At 47.9% G+C, this 16,198-nt stretch overlaps 1 protein-coding gene across 4 annotated transcripts in view; it reads left to right on the top strand.

The window, feature by feature from the left end:
* Positions 1-16,198, top strand: part of ABTB3 (ankyrin repeat and BTB domain containing 3) — a 188,791-nt gene that overhangs the window by 105,776 nt on the left and 66,817 nt on the right. For all 4 annotated transcript variants that reach the window (XM_069807377.1, XM_069807378.1, XM_069807376.1 and 1 more), the window contains exon 3: positions 9,083-9,287. In XM_069807377.1, the coding sequence (XP_069663478.1) occupies positions 9,083-9,287 (205 nt within the window). The remainder of the gene's footprint in view (positions 1-9,082; positions 9,288-16,198) is intronic.

Genomic DNA, 16,198 nt, shown 5'->3' with positions numbered 1-16,198 from the left:
TTAGTGTACGGGTGAGCTGGGACAACCACCCCATGCTGAGGCACACGTGCAGGGCTGCGGAAGGGTTATGTCTCTTGAGCTGCACAGAGGGATAAACTGTGGCTTAGGATGTCACACAAACCGTGTCTCCACGCTTGTCTTCAGGTTCGAGCAGAAAACTCTTTGGGGTTTGCTTTGGGTCCAAAGATGGCCAGTCCTCTATGGCTTTCCTGGGTGAGAAGTTTGCCACCCAGTCTTGTGCAAACCACAGTGACCAGTGGTGATGGTTATTAGTCTGAGTGTTAACCACAACAAGTAGACATTTTTATTTTAAACTATGATAATCTGAAGATGTGGAGGGGACTTAACACTGCTGATCTCAGAGTTTTTTAGCCTTTGAATGGTGTTTAACCTAAAGCAGCTCCCAGATGTGATGTTCAGGCTGGTATTTCCTCCATGTCACCCCTCAGGTCTCAGCAAGGTTTTCCTTTTTGCCCTTGGAAAAATGCAACCTTTCCCCATCATCCTCTCTTTGTTTCCACAGTGCTGAATGTGTGTATTTCCAAAATAACAGCCTCCCAGTAGATCTTTGCATGTTTTTAGGGATGAAAGGAAGGGTTACTGTGCAAGTGTAAGTAGGAATGTGATTGCACATACCAATACTGTTTTTCATTTCTCCTCGCAGCCCTAGCCAAGGAGATGATGAAACTCAGCATCCCCTCCCTTGCTTTTCATCTAATCTCAATCCTCTGCAACCACCAGGAAGGAGCACTGCAGGAGCCATACAAATTGATTCATGTCCTGTAAATAAGAGGTTAAACCTAAGCTTAGAAGCAAATGCCAGGGTAAAGGTGCTTGCTGGAAGGGTGGCATCTGAAGGAGGGTTGTTTCAAGTGCTCTGCTTATTTACTGCCAGAACAAAAGCCCTGTTTGTCAGATATTTTTCTCAGACTAAACAGCACCGTAGAGAAAGGCCAAAGCTTATTCCCTGTGAACATTTTGGTTCATGCAGCGCAGTGCTGAGCTAAGCGGAGGTACTAGCTGAAACCTGCAATTCAGATGCAAGTGCTGCCTTCAGCGTAGGGTTTGGCCATAGACTGGCAGCCGGTGTGAGCACTCTCCAGAGGTGGTGACAATTTTGCGAGTTTTTGAGGGCCCTCTGCTGGGTTATGGCACAAGATCTCTACGTCCTCGCTCTCCCACTGCTTTCTGGGCCTCTTGTTTGCGGTTCCTCCTCGCTGCGATCCGCATGTCGACCACTCCGTGCGCAAAAGCTGAAAAGAGAAGATGTTGAGGTGCCCCTTCATCCCCTAGCAGAGTATACAAGACAGATTAATGCAGTGCTTAAATGCTAGGTAGTTTCTTGCCCCCAGTAGTGCTAGCTGGTTGCAGGCTCCCCTAGCTGCTACTCCATCCCCTTGCAGCCCCCTCCGGGTGATGGACCCGAGCCTTCATTTGCTGTCTGCATCTGTGTACAAGAAGGATTATGGGTTACTTAATAGCCCCAAACAACCTCCTGCTTTTCTTCCCTTCCCCCCTGAGATACCCATTATCATAAACCATAAAGCAATACATTTATTTATCAGTGGAAACAAAGTGGGAGGGAGGTTAATTTGAAAATACCAGGCTACATGCTGCTAAGGCTTTACCTTCCCTCTCACTGACCTGCTGACTAGGGGGGTAGATTTCTCTCTTGGGTTACAGGGGCTGAGCAGAGGCACTTATCGCTTGCCTGGGTCCCTGTCTGCTGTCAGCACTCCTTTGGGGGCTCCCTGGCTCCCCCGTGGGTGCGAATCATCTCCCTTTGCCTTCCTGGGAGCCGAGCCGGGGTCTGTCCCTGCACAGGTGGTTTTGTTCCTCCAGGGCTTCTACCTCATGCTCTGAAGCCCACTCAAGTTTTATGATTAGAGGCAAGAGGCGTCACGTTGGTGACTGGGGGTGCTGGAGCTCCAACCCTCCACCGCCTTTCCCCAGTATAGTGATGTATCGGCTTAGGACTCCCCCACGTACATCACCCTTGAGGTGCAGACTGCTATCACCCCTGAACTCCTGGGCATTAGAGCACGCTCGGGCTTAAAACAGCATTTTCCTTTCCTTAGGTTTGCAGTCCTCCCCGTCCCTGCTGGGCAGAGCACAGGCAGTCGGTCAGGCCAGGGTGAGCACTCTTCAGCTGTGGGAGGCTCTTAAATTCAGAGTTTGAGGACATGGGTCTACATAAGGCCAAAGAAAATCCAGGAACAGTGGTCCGTAAGGCAGTGGCGGTCTGCAGAAGGAAGGCTCTGCATTAAGTTGGCAGATGAATAGCTTATCCAAGTCAAAGCTTGTTTTGTTTGGAGTTGACGTGGTTTAAGGGGAGTCAAACATAAACATCATGCTTGCCATGTTGGGTTGGAGATTTCGAAGGTGATAGTGTTGTTACAATAGGTATGTGAACTTGAGAAGGTTTAATTATTATTGTGGCTTTTTAATGGGATATATCCAATCCCTAATTTCTCAGTCTTCAAAGGCTTTGCAGACACTAAATTGCACACAAACACTTACTCTGTAATATAAATAGAAGCTTCTTGTGATGGTGGGATAAGTGGAGATAAAAGGTTAAACAATCTGTGGGAGGCCACAGGGAAGCCACTGTGAGGAAATGGGCTGCTCGTATCCTGGTCCTGTCTTTTGGTGCTGAATTCAGAGTTTGGGACCACAGCTCCTTCGTTTGCTTTTCTGTGGGAGACATGAATGCCTGTTAGGAGAAGAAGAGGTTGCCTGGGGTAGGAAATTCACACAGGGGTACAACGTGGGCATGTGGAAATGGCAGAGATGGGGAGGTTTCTGCAAGGTGAGCTCAATGGTGAATTCGTTGCACGTGGGATGCTCCACTGTGGGTTACGGCACCCCAAATGCACCCACAGCCTGAGGCAGCTGGCTCGTGAATCTGGAATATACTCTGTGCCAAGAATAGCACAACTTTATATTTGGCGATACTTTGTGCTAAGAGCATGTGCACAGTGAAATACATACTAAAGACTTTCTAGTATGCACCCACCCTAGCTCTCTGCACACTTCTTTCCTGGTATAGATGGGTCGTCTTGAGTTAACAGGAGAAAGTCCTCCAATAAATCGTTTGAAGAAAGGCTTCTCTCAAGCAGTTTTTGCTCAGCTGACTTTTGAAACGTAGAGATTGATGCAACACTGGAGGCAGAGCAAACATGGAAGAACAGCAAAGCTGAAATCAAGAGTGTAAGGATGGCTCGGGCGGCTGACTGAGCGGATGGCTGGAGGCAGTCTGCCATGGTACAGGAGACACAGTCAACCACTCGTATTCACCTGCATTCGTGCGCTTACAGGCATATGCTGGGGTGAGCTGTAGCAATGCATCACTTTGATGCAGAAACCAGAGGCAACAGGGAGGTAGAAAGGGAGAGAGACTTAGCTACAGTTGGGGAAGGATGCAGGATGGCTGTGGCTACCAGGTAGCACTCTGATGGAGCAGACCATGGTTTATTATCAGGGTTATAATTCATGTTTTCAACACAGTCTCCCTGGAGCTGGTTGTGAGCAAAACCGTAGATCCAAGACTTTTATACTGAGGTGTGAAATGAATCCAGGTCAAGAAAGTGAGTTTTGCACCTGGCTCACATGCTTGTAAGGGGGCAAACTTTGGAAACTACTGGCCATGACATCAAGCTGGTGTCTGGAGCGCAGCTCCCTGACTGATACTCCTCCTTTTTATGGTCTGGGTGGGACACAAGAGGATGTTAAGGGCTCTGAAGGACAGACATGACTCCAGTCTGTGGCTCTGGCCCCCTCTTTGCAGGAGAAAATGTTCGCCCAGGTAGCACAGCAAAGTAGTAATACTGTGGGGCATGATTCCCAAGAGCAGACTACACACATTCGAGTCGTGGACGGCTGGAAGGATGATCAGACCGGCATTATCAAACTGATGGGTGCTGCCTGCAGGATGCGGTCATGCTAGAAACATGGCCTGCTGGGGCTTCGCAGGGTCCCCTAACAGGGCATCACGTGGGAAGAGGGTTGTGGTGGAAACAGAGATCCTCCTCTCTCCCCTGGGCTTTGAAGGAAAGACACAGGCCAAAGAACTGTGTGTGGCTTGTTTTCAGTGTGCAAAAATATCATCGTTAAGTTACTCTTGTGGTTTTAGGACATGTTTTTGGAACAAGAAAAACTCGAGGTAGGTGTCACAGGGAGTGGCCGTGTAAGCATCGGTCCAGCGTCGTTCACCTCGGGGTCGTGGTTGTGCAGACACACGCCCAGCTGAATGTTTTAGGCTGTGGAAGTTTATCCCTCTGAAAGAACTGAGCCTGCTCCTACGCAGGCATGATTGCAAGATCAGGTCCATCATGACAGACCATAAAATGCCGCAGGAAGCTTCTCAGAAGTGGGCATTGGGCATCTATCATTTCTTCTTTCTTCCTCCTCTTCTTGCTTTTCTTCTTTTTCCTCCCTCCTCTGTTAAAAAATTAGAAACGGATATGTTATTTTTTAAGCATTTGGCTCTAAAATAGTAAAAGCAGTGATAATAGCTTTTACTGAAGCCAAACACAGTAAAAAAGAAAAAAAAAGGCTTTATTGGTCCCTGTGGAGAGGGCTCAAGCCATCCGTTTGTGTGCTGTACGTTGTTGTGTGTTGTATACCACCCCCATCCAGGCTGGAGCAGCTTAACTTTCCCTGTCACATCACATCTTTGGCTTGAAGTCAGCGAAGCTGTTCCTTAAATATTCAGTATTGCCTTAAACCAGGTCCGTGTCACAACATGCGCATTACATAATATTTTCAATCCTTAAATCAAATGTATGTGGACCTTGCGTTGATAAACCGTGCTGAACTGCCGGCAGCAGCGATGGGCAAGTCCTGCTTTAGTCATGGAAAGGATGAAATGCTGGTAGCTACAGCGGCAGCTCTCCACACGCCGCGGTGCGGTGATGGTTTCGTGGGTCCTTTGCTAGCCGGTGTGTGAGGCACGGCGTTGCTTCTGTGGGCTGACAAGCTCCAGCGTGGAGCCGCATTGCCGGAGCTCTTCCCCATCCCGATCCAGGGCTGCGAGGCAGTTCCAGCCTGGGGCTTGCCGCTGCATTTGCTACCCTCTGAGAGCCTGCCCTCCAGTTCTGGCTGCCCAGCTTCAGCAACAAAAATATCCTCAAATATCCCTCCACCTCGCTGTTCTTTTTTTTTTTGTGTGTGTGTGTGTCTACCCCGCACAACATGATGTCTTCCTCTCTCTGGCTCTGCCAGCAGAGCAGTTTGTGCGTCGGCTCGCTTGGCTTACATTGCATAAATTGTGGAAGTGTTTATTCGGTTTAAATTAAAAACAAAATAAAATTGGCGAGGTCTTTTGTCAGGCAGATCAGCTTCCCAGTCTGTTCCTCAGATGGGTTGCAGGCGGTGGTACCGGGGCGAGAATAAGCGCAGGGGACGGCAAGACAGGGATCCCCACCGAGCCCCTTCGTGCCGTGACGCCACAGCTCTTGAGAGCTGTGTCCATGGCATTACGAGATCGACTCAGCTGCTGGGATTTTTGTTTTTTATGGGTTTTTTTGGAAATGATGGACTCAGGATAGTTATTGGCCTTTCAGATGTGCTCAGCTGATACATCTGAGACATTTTCAGGGCTAAAAAAGATGCAGAAGAGCCAGCAATGCTACAAGCAGGTAACCCCCCCCTTGCAGAGTGTTGCTGTGCTGAACATGGCTCTGAAGCACAGAGATCGCTAATACAAGCTGATGAAGGGGAGCTTGCCTCTCTGTGCTTGGTCACAAATTCAAGGTTGCACTCAGTGTTCAGATATGCCATGGCTTTTACAGCTGGTAAGAAGAGTGTATATAGGTTGGGTTTCCCAGATGAGGCTTGAGTTGGTTGACTGCTGGAGACCAGACCAGTGAGTCCCATCGTGGAGCTGGTTTCACATCCATGGGCTTTGGGGTGCTCTGGCCAGGATCAAAGAGAGTTTCAACTCTTGGTATATTCTTTGGAAGAAAATGGAGAAGCAAAAGCTTATTAGCAAGGAAAAATAGAAGCAACAAAACGTGGTAGGGATTGAAAACGACACACATGCGTCTTGAACCAGATGTTACGCTACGCTACGTTTTACAGAGTATGTACATAAGTACAACCATGTGGCGTGTGCGTGTGCCTGTCAGCTCCCTCGTCCCTTCTTGGCACTGACCCTAGTGCACAGATACACCAAGGCGCAGTCTCTACCCTGAATAATTTGCACCGTAACTGGATGCGGCTGGAGGAGGAAAAGGGCACCAGGGCATGCAGTGGATTTTCCGAGGTTACACTGTGGGATAAAATAGAGAGCAGCGATTCCCGTCCTGCCTCCAGTGCTCTGCCTGTTGGGTACCAAGGTCATAACGCAGCTTTTTATGCTTACTTACTGTCCTCTGTGAAGCTCGATGATTTATAGGTATTGATTATTTCAGCTTTGAGTTGTCTCTGATAGAGGAATGTTATAATAATTGTTAATACAGAAATTATTTGAAATGTAACCAGAGATAACCCAGCAAAGGCAAAAGCAAGATCTAAGCCAATCAATTCTTGGTATAATGTAATTAAATGAGGCTTAAACATAAAACCCCCATTAATTCAGCTTTAATGGCATGAATTAGTTTGGGTTTCTTAAGAAGCAGTTGAGGAAATACAGAATAAAAGGGTGAACTCCTGGCCATATTGCAATGGATGGGAGCTTTGCCATTGATTTCAGTGAGGCTCGAGTTCCTCCAGCCTTGCATCAGCAGCGATGCTGAGCCGCCCGCCCTGCCTACATCATTCTTGCTGCTGCTTTTCCTCCTTACTCACCGCGCACCTTCCCCTGGTGCTGGATGTGTCATCGAAGTCGCATCGCCCCAGCGCTCAGGGAGGAATGGGAATGAAGTAATGCTGCTGCCTGAATCTGGGCCTAAATTGCATCCTGATTTTTATTCATCGTTGGGTGCAGAAGTCAGAGGTGATCTCTGGTGCCTGCTGTCTCAATCCACTGAAATGAGACTAGTCAGGTGCTTAACTTTAACCACGTGCTTTAGTGCTGTAGTGGCTTGGGTCTGAAAAGGCTGAATTTAGCGCAACTCCTTTTTCTCTGCTTTTGCTATTACTGTTAAAGGTGGATGTTGCTGCCAGCATTTCTATGCATTTTTTTTTCTGCCTTTTGGAGGAAGAGAGAGGAATTTACTTTTGCTATCAGCAAGGGTGCTATCAGTTAAATTGACCCGTGCTAGGCTTGGCTTTGCACGTCTGCTGTGACGGAGTGGGCTGAATGAAGGGGGTCCCAAACTTTCCTGCTGCTTCTGGTTGCCTGCAGATAATTTTGTGCAGGACTGGGGAGTCATCTCAGAGGCACATCTGTTTCTGCTGTGGACCTGATCCTATAGGCTTTCTGCATGCACGGCTTCTCTCGGAAATTATGAGCATGCAGGGCTGCAAGATTGGTCCTATCATGACAATTTCCTGGCAGAGGGAAAAGACACAAACTATTTTTAAATGAAAGCTTTGAATCAGAGGAATATTGCAGAGTGCAGCAAAAAATTGTGTCAAAACCCTGAAATCATGGACTCGGCAGTTTTCTCATGCCAGCGGTTTTCTTCTCTTCATGGTTTTAAGGCTGTGTTTTTGGAGGACCGGGCTGAGCATTTTTCAATGAGACGTTTCTGTTCTCCCTGGTGCACGTTATCGCAGCAGCAGCATCATTTTCTGTGCGAGTCAGGCTGGAGAGAGGTGATGTGCTGTGATGTGTTCACAGGGGTGGGACTTTGCAGAAAAAACCTGTAGCTCTGCCTTGCACACAGTCAAAATGGTTCTCCTTTAAGTTTGCTCAGGAGTTCATTATTCAACCTTCTTCCCCCCGCCCCGATTTGGTTTTATGTTCCTACCTAGGTGTATATTTCCAACTTTTCCTTCCAAGTTTCAGTGCTCCGTGGTCACTTGGGAAAAGCTCTTCTTATCACTGGAAAATTATGTCCTCTTTTCCCCATCACTCGCTTTTGGATAGCTTAAGAATGACCCAAAGGGCTCTTGCTCAGATTTTCATTTAAAACAAACCATCTGATTTGATCCAAGATCATTATTTCCCCCCAAAGCACTCTCAGAGTGATTTGAACATGTGAAAACAGGCAGTTTATAACCACAATTGTTTCCCTGCCTTTGATAGAGTGGTCACTAGTCAACAAACGTAAAATTCACTGCCTCGGAGGGAGGTGCTTTAGTTAATTAGTTACAATCAGTACCGTGCTAAGAGACTCAATGCTGCTGGCCGGTATATTTGCCTGCTAATCTTGCTTGCTGGCTTTGCTGATCCCAGTCTGCATATTGCTACCTGCCCTGCGAGGAAGCGCCCAGAACCACGTCGGCGCAGAGGAGCCGACGAGCATCTTTCTCTTGGGCCGTTCTCTGTGCTTTGGAAACCTGAGGGGCTGGGTGAGCCTTCTTCACAGGTTTTCCTCTTCTGCTGACGTGAAGTTTTCCAGGCCCAGCCTGGGCTTACAAATTGTCATTTTGGTTGCACATTTCTGATATTGTCTTTTAGCAATTTTTTCCCCCCTTTTTTCTTCACCTGTGTGTCCCTTTCCGTGCTCCTGCAGAGCTCTGTGTTATCTGACTGCCTCCTTCCTCCTTGCAAGGGGCTGGATTTCCCTGCCACTCTCTAACCAGGGGCATGCAGCTTTTGGTGCCACTCTGCATCGTCCCTGCTGGTCATTTTTGGGGGCTGTGGGGTTTTGGCAGCCTCCAAAGACTGCCTGTAGGTAGGTGTGAGCTTGGCCCTGGCATACTGGCTCTTCTGGTGGTGCTGAGATGGGCCAGCCTGACATTGCAGAAACCATATTTGCAGAAATACACACCATATTTGCAGAAATAAGTTTCCCGCAGGTGTTCAGGGGCTTGTCTGCAGCCTGGGTATGTCACCCCACGCCACGTAAACCCCCAGGCAAAGTCCAGCCTGGTGATGAGCAATGCACAGGATCCTGTTCTACCCTTTACCGTTTGCATATGTGAGGTTAAATGGAAGGGAAAATCAACGCAGCGTGTCTTTCGGTTGGAAAACTCAGGGGAGAGGCAGCTGAAAAGCCTGGCATTCACCCAGCTTTTGCTTTTTTTCCAGGCGACCTGGTGTCTCGAGCGATGCACCACCTCCAGCCCCTCAACGCCAAGCAGCACGGGAACGGGACTCCGATGCACCAGAAGCAGGGATCGCTCTACTGGGAGCCGGAGGCTCTGTACACCCTCTGCTACTTCATGCACTGTCCGCAGATGGAGTGGGAAAACCCCAACGTGGAGCCATCAAAAGTCACGCTGCAGACCGAGAGGTAAGAGCTGCTGCACGGTGCTTAAAGTCGCGGCGAAGACATTTCGTTAATAAATCAGCCTGGCTGGCTAATTGCTAATTACAGCTTGCGCGTGAGAGGCTGTGGAGCAGTCTGGTTTGGTTTAGGATCACCTCTTTGAAATGCGTTTCTCTCGCTGAAGCGCTGCGTGGCTGACCCAATATATATCAAAAGTGACACCCAGTGGCTACATACAGCAAATTGGTTCCAGATGTGCACTCGGGAGAGATTTCCTTTTCCTTTTGTTGTTGCTCAGCTATTCTGTGTTTTGGAAAAGAAAATGAGAACTTCTATTTCTGGCCTAGCAGGTTTGGGTTTAAATGTGTTTTTTCTGCGCATTAATAGGGCTCGACAGCTGTGATTGGGGAAGTGGAAAATGAATAGAGTAGTGTGTAGAAAGGAGAGGTCGTTAAAGACGCTGGGCTTCAGCCGTGCCGAGTACCCGGGTGCGGGAGTAACCTCCGGGCTGCCCCGGCCGGGGACGCGGCAGGCTCCAGCTGTTGTCCCCGCTCCCGGGATGGCCAGGGCAGGGGACACGCGCCTGAGGACCCGTCCTGACTCAGGATCTGCCGTAAGGTGAGAAGGAGACATGCCTGAAGCCGATGATGGGGTTACCAAATGCCAGCAGGCAGGGTGCCCAACGCAGGGCAGCTCTGCAGCTGGGCACTGCAGAAAGCAACCGGGACAGCTCGCTGGCCAAGAAAATAAAGTCATCTCCTGTCAAAAGCCCAGCAAACCCACTAGTAACACAAGCCTCTGCTTGTTTGCTGATGCACACTGTGCTATTTCCCTGCTGCGCTTCTCACCAGCCCTAAACCAGGCTTCCCCAGTACGGAGACGAGAGGAGCGGCTGGTGCTTGGGAAAATGCTGGGTATTCATTTTTAGGATGGGTATCGTGGTGATGCAAATGCAAGCTGCTTTTTCAAGCTGGGCTCCACATTTACATCCCAATGTCTGTGTTGCGCTGTACGTGTGAGCCAAACTCGTCTGCACGTGTGCCCCGAGAGCCGCACATACGGGGCTTGGTTATTGTCTCAGTATAAGTTCTGCATCTCAAACGCAGCATTTGAGAATCTCATTGTATGTATAACAGTAAATGGTATATAATATGATATCTTCATTGAATTACTTTTATATCAATTCACAGAAAAGCATACAAGATAAAACTGGCATTAAAGATGTTACTGGGAATTTTGCCATTTGCTTTTGGATGGCATTTTGTTTCTTTTCAAGTTTGGGTCACTCCCTGAGAATGTTTGTCGCTTTTTTGTGCTATTGTTTCCAAAGTATGAAAAAAAAACAGAAGGGAAATGACAAGAATGCAGAATTTTCTAATTTTTCTAAGTTATTTGTAATCTCATGATTTGTCAACCAGCCTTGTTATTGCAGAAGGCCTAACTTGTGTCCAAGAGTGTTTAGTATGCACAAAAAAATAACCGAAATTAGAAGATAACCTCACCTGATCTGTAGTCCCCATCTGTGGGAGTAATGCCACTGGAACCAGTGGGAATATAAAGTGGATAATGCTGAGGCTCTGGTTTTGTAAGATTTCTGCAGACTTCCCTGCGGAAAGTGAAGAGGGCAGGAATATTTGAAAAATCACTTTTAGCATTTGCTTTAATAGGTTTTCCTTTCTCTGAGGTCACCTTAATACATGTTCTCTTCGTTAGAGCACTTGAAACGCTGATTATTTAAAGCAATTGTTCTTCTTTGCTTTATTTTGAATACTCCGTCTGGCAAGATGTCTTCCTCTGGCAGGGCAGTTTAACAACTGCGGTGTGTGGTTAGGGCCAGAGCAAGTACTCGGTGTTATTGCCAAGAGCTTGTGGTCACTTTTGGAAGGAGCAGATACTCCTCCTGTTGCCTAATCAAACATGCGTTAGTACTTAGTGCTGGAGTGGGAGCGATGTGAGGGTAAGCGTGAGCCCAGATATTTCCATGGAGTTGTGCTCTGAAGCTTCATCAGCTGGATGCAACCATCCTGTGCTGCCCGGAGAAGAGATCCATGAAGCTGACTTCTCCTTAGTCCTCTGAGGAGCATTCCTACCTATTTCCCATCTTTTTTTTTTTACATGCAAGCATGCTTTATGGGTCATGATTTATTTCTGGTGGTTTCAGTTTCCACGATGGGTTTTTGTGCATTGTGGGGGAGTGGGTTTGTTAAACATGATGTTTTTATATGCAGAATGTTTGCAAACTTTGTGCCGTATCTACGTGCCATATCGCCTCTCTTCTTCTCCAGCTGTGGCAATTGCTTTTATGTTGGAAGAAGCCCAGAAGGAAGCAAGGAGGTCCAGGTGTCTTTCCCCATCTTTGGCCTCTCCGAGTCCCTGCTAGTGCAGAGAAGACAGGACCTGTGTGGATCTGGCTGTAGGCAGTATTTCCATGAAACCAGGGTTGTCCTTGGCTCAAGTAAAGCCAACTTGGCTACTGTCTTGGCCCCCACCTCCCTGACCGTGCATGCCCAGGGTGCAGAGGGTTGCAGGATGCTGCCAGCGAGTTCCCCCGGCACTTGCAGGGCTTGGTGGCCCCGTGAGAACTGCTCCCGTCCTTCCCACCCATCTCCAGCCCACCTGCATTTCGGCTTTGAACCTGCTTGAGTTAGGGAGCTGCAGGGGCTGGATATGGGAGGGAAGCCGGGACGGTGGCGGTCCTGCCTGACTTAGCACTTTCCAGCACAGAAAGTGTACCTCCCTCAAAGTCTTGGGGGATGCGTAAAATGGGATATTTACCTTTGAATAAATCCAGTGCTTCGTTTCTAGGGAGCGTTTCTCTGTGTTTGCTCTTCATGGAGGTAAAGAAACGAGAATGCGGTGTGTTTTTAATAGTGTTTGCCTTTACGTAAAATAAAAGGAAAAAGATTATTATACAGCGGAAGGTTTTGCTGAGGGGGGCTGCTTTCATGGGAAGGGGAGGAGGTTGAAAGTGGCCAGGATTGCTCAGAAAACCTGGAAAAGATTCCCCACTTCCTAAATGCCAACAAACCCAACCGTAAGATGGATGTGTGACCCCCTCCCACTCCAAGTTCATATTTTGCTTTCGGTCTGGTCACTCAGATTTTTTGGCTGTCTTGTTGGCACCAACACAAGCCGGTCCTGCTGGGGTGCGTTACCTAATGGCCATGTAGGCAGCTATTTTGGCAGGCGTGTATGTACTGGGAGGGAGTGGGGTGGACCTGTTTGTGGGATCCCCCTTCCGTAATGCACCCAGCCGGGACATGATGGAGACATTTGTCTTGTGCCGGGTGTTGCCTGCGAAAGCAGTGCACCTGCGGGTGGCTGTGGATTATTTCGGTTTGTTCATTCTTTTGCTTTCCCGGGAATTAAAAAAAAAAAGAGGGAAGAAATTGTAGATGAGGCCACTGTTACCAAGATTTCTTTCTTGCTTGCTGCTTCTGGTTTAAGAAAAGGATCTCTCCTGTGGTTCTGTTTTGCTTCTCAGCCTCTATAACACTTCCAAAATTATTGCAAGTAATTTCTTAAGCACCGGAAAGCGCAGAATCTGTAGTTGCAGATTTGTGTGATGGTTTTTTCCTTAAGTGGTTCCTTACCCACTTTTATCCACAGCTGTCTTGACAAAGTCCTCATTACTTCCTAACTCTCCATGTTCCCCATTAACAACTCATTGAGAAGCTGCGGCTCAGCAGCTCAGCCCATCCAGAACCACCCATTAATTCTGCTCACAGGCAGCAAAATTCCTTCTCCAGCGCTTCCTCTGCTGCTCTGCCTTGGAGGAGCATTAACTCCCTGTACCGCCCAGCAGCCTTTAGCTTTTCCCTGGAGTCGTAATTGAGTTGGTGGATACGTGTCTGGTTTTAACCTTCTTTTCACTTTTCCTTCACTGCTTTTCCCTGTATGTGGAGCAATCCCTTAGGAAACTCCCATGGGCTATCGCTCGCGTTTTATTTTTCTGCCTGCCTTGCACGCGTGTGTGGACACACACACAAAAATATACATGTCCCCTGCACGTGCACACACGTGCAAATTGTAGCCTGTAGTCGTTCGTGATTAATAGAAAGGGTTTGGGTTATCATCTGAATTTTGCTTCATGCTTCGGATAGTTATTAGTGTACCTGGCTAATTAACGTGGTGCAGCCCCCTTAATGAGAGGAGTGTTCCACTGCTATAAAATAACTTGAAGTCTTTCAAAGCACTTTCGTAACCGGTAAAGCCATGTCTGTAGTACAGATTATACCCGTAGAACAATTTCAGTGAGAAGATAACTGGGGAAATGTGTCCCTGATTTAATTTATTGTGTGGTACAAACTGCACGGGTAGGGCAGTCTCCAGCAAAGGCCAGCAGAGAGTGGAGAGAATGATGGGGAATGCTGATGAAGAAGAGGTAAAGTGCTAGCACTGGGAGTGTGGAAGTCCTGCTGGGAAACCAGAATGAATCTTGCACCGTATATCTGAAGGAGGGATTACACATGCTTGATGTGCCAGTATGGTATAGCCCTGTATAACCCTATATATTTTTATCCACTATTCAGTTGAAAACCTCACATGGTGGAACTGTGGCCTTGCTGAACTCAAAGTTCAGCACCAGGGTTGATTTGACTGGGAACCACTGAAAAGAAATCCAGATCCATCCTTACATAAATCCTCTAGATTTGCATCTTAAATATGAAAATTCACACTTTTTAAAAATCCCTTCAGAAATGGTATTGGCAGCTACCTGCAGCATGTGAGATTGCCGATGTTACAAGAAATAGTTCAGGCAGTATTTGTAGCTCGGCTGTCAGACGGTATATCCTTGCTGGGCTGGAGCTGTATTCTACACCTAATTCATCAACCTAGCCTTATGCTGTCCATGGGATGGCTATGGGATTTTTTTAAATAGAGAAAATTACGTGCAGCCCTGCGAGAACAGCGTGTTACCCAGGCTGTTCTGCGCCGCTCTCCCAACGCTGGCGTCTCTTCAGGGATTTATGCCACAGCCAGTCGTGTCAAATCTGATGTCAAAACTGCCTGTGAAGTATTTCCCTGTTGTGGTTGCTGGCCGAATCACTGCTTTGACTCGGTTGCCTTTCAAGTCTCGGCCGTTAATGTTTTTAATGCAGGAGAGGCAACGGGGATGATGCGTTCGAACACTGGATGCAAATTTAAAAAACATGACTTGCAGATGCCCTTGTGCGGACTCTGGAGCACGGATGTCTTGGTACACAAAAGCATAAGGGTAAACCCCCCCCCCCCGCCAAAGCGGGTCTCGCTGAGACTTGTGTGAGAGCGAGGAGAATTATTGATCCTTCAGCCTGAACAAAATACAGAATTGGCTTTTTCAGAGGCTGGTTACTTGGGTCACCCTTAGCTGGGCTTCTGCGGTGTCGGGGGAGCTGCCTAGCCTGGGAGAGCTGCGTGGACTCACGTGGGGCATCAGTTGGCGTTGCTGGGTCCCTGGGCAGGAGCGGAGCTGGCAGCCTTCTGAAGGCATCAGAAAGTATTTCCTGGCACTGAAGGCAAGTAGTTTATGATGTAAATATAAAACAGGAGTTTTTCAGCTTGGAAATCCATCCAAAAAGTATGCTAAATATAGGAAAAAACACGCTTTTCTATCCCAATAACACTAAAAACAGACTAGCATTGCATATATGGATTCATCATACGTTCTAAATGAAAACCGTCAGAACTGAGAATATTTTTCAGTTTGTATATAGGGATTTTCTTTAAAAACCACCCATGAAAACCTAAACATAAACCCAAACAAATGAAAAGACCTTTTCATAATGTTAAAGTTGCTGACTCATATCTGCAAGCAGAAACTTCTCCCTACCTGTGTCTAGATAGGCTTTTCCTTGCAAAAGTACAGCTCAGAAGCGCTGTTAACTCTAAAATTGCAAAAGCAGTCAGTAAAACAGCAGTGACCTGTGTGTAGCACTTTGGCTGGTGTTGCCACGCAGGTTTGCAGTCACCACTCCTTTGCTGGAGTGAGGGAAGAAACTAAACACCTACCGCAACAGCGTCCTCTGCAAGAGTTAAAGGATCCTGCAAAGAAATCATCCAATAATTGAACAATACAAAAGGTGTTTAAGTTAACGCAAGGTCAGGTCTATACAGCTGTGCACACTTCACAGCTGGTGAAGCTGAGGGAGGGACAGCACGAGGCGGCTGTGGGAATTCACACCCGAATGGGATTAGTCCTCGGGAATTTCTCCATTCCCATTGTAAAGCAGACCATCAAGGCAGTCCTCTCCGTAGCGGTTGATTTTAATACATACAGCGAGCGTGTTCGTGTGGTGGGGCAAGGGCTCAGCATCAGAAGAGCAATGTGAAGTGCCCCTGGAAATAGAGAGGCTGCTGTGCTGCACTTGAAACAACCATTTTTTCTTTGAGGACTGTGATTATTAGGGGAAATCTCTTATGCGCACTTGATGAGCTCCTCGACCTGGAGCATGCCGCAGGCTCTGCTACGAACAAGGAGCTGGTGGCTTCTCTGGGCTTCATGAGCCACAGCGGTGGAGGAGGGCTGAGGCTGGGTGAGGAGCGGTCAAAGGTGGTGAGCGTGCCGTCAGGACGGTGGTTTAAGTCTGCATGCCAGAGGAGGTGACAGGCAAGAAGGTGTCCCCCCCTTGTTTGGGACTCTCATTGCGTGGCAAAAATGATTGGGGAGTCAGCCGCCGGAGGAGAGCTTGGGAAGAGTCACCTGTCCTGGTTTCGGCTGGGATGGAGTTAATTTTCTTCCTAGTAGCTGGTACAGTGCTATGTTTTGGGTTCAGTAGGAGAAGAATGTTGATAACACACTGATGTTTTCAGTTGCTGCTCAGTAGTGTTTAAACCAAGTCACAGATTTTTCAGCTTCTCATGGCCAGCCAGCAAGAAGGCTGGAGGGGAACAAGGAGTTGGGAGGGGACACAGCCAGGGCAGCTGACCCCAACTGGCCAAAGGGGTATTCCATA

Source organism: Haliaeetus albicilla, chromosome 19, assembly GCF_947461875.1.
Source record: "Haliaeetus albicilla chromosome 19, bHalAlb1.1, whole genome shotgun sequence".
Classification (NCBI taxonomy): domain Eukaryota; kingdom Metazoa; phylum Chordata; class Aves; order Accipitriformes; family Accipitridae; genus Haliaeetus; species Haliaeetus albicilla.
The sequence above is the reverse complement of the archived record's forward strand: the minus strand, read 5'-3'. Positions and strand labels throughout refer to the sequence as shown.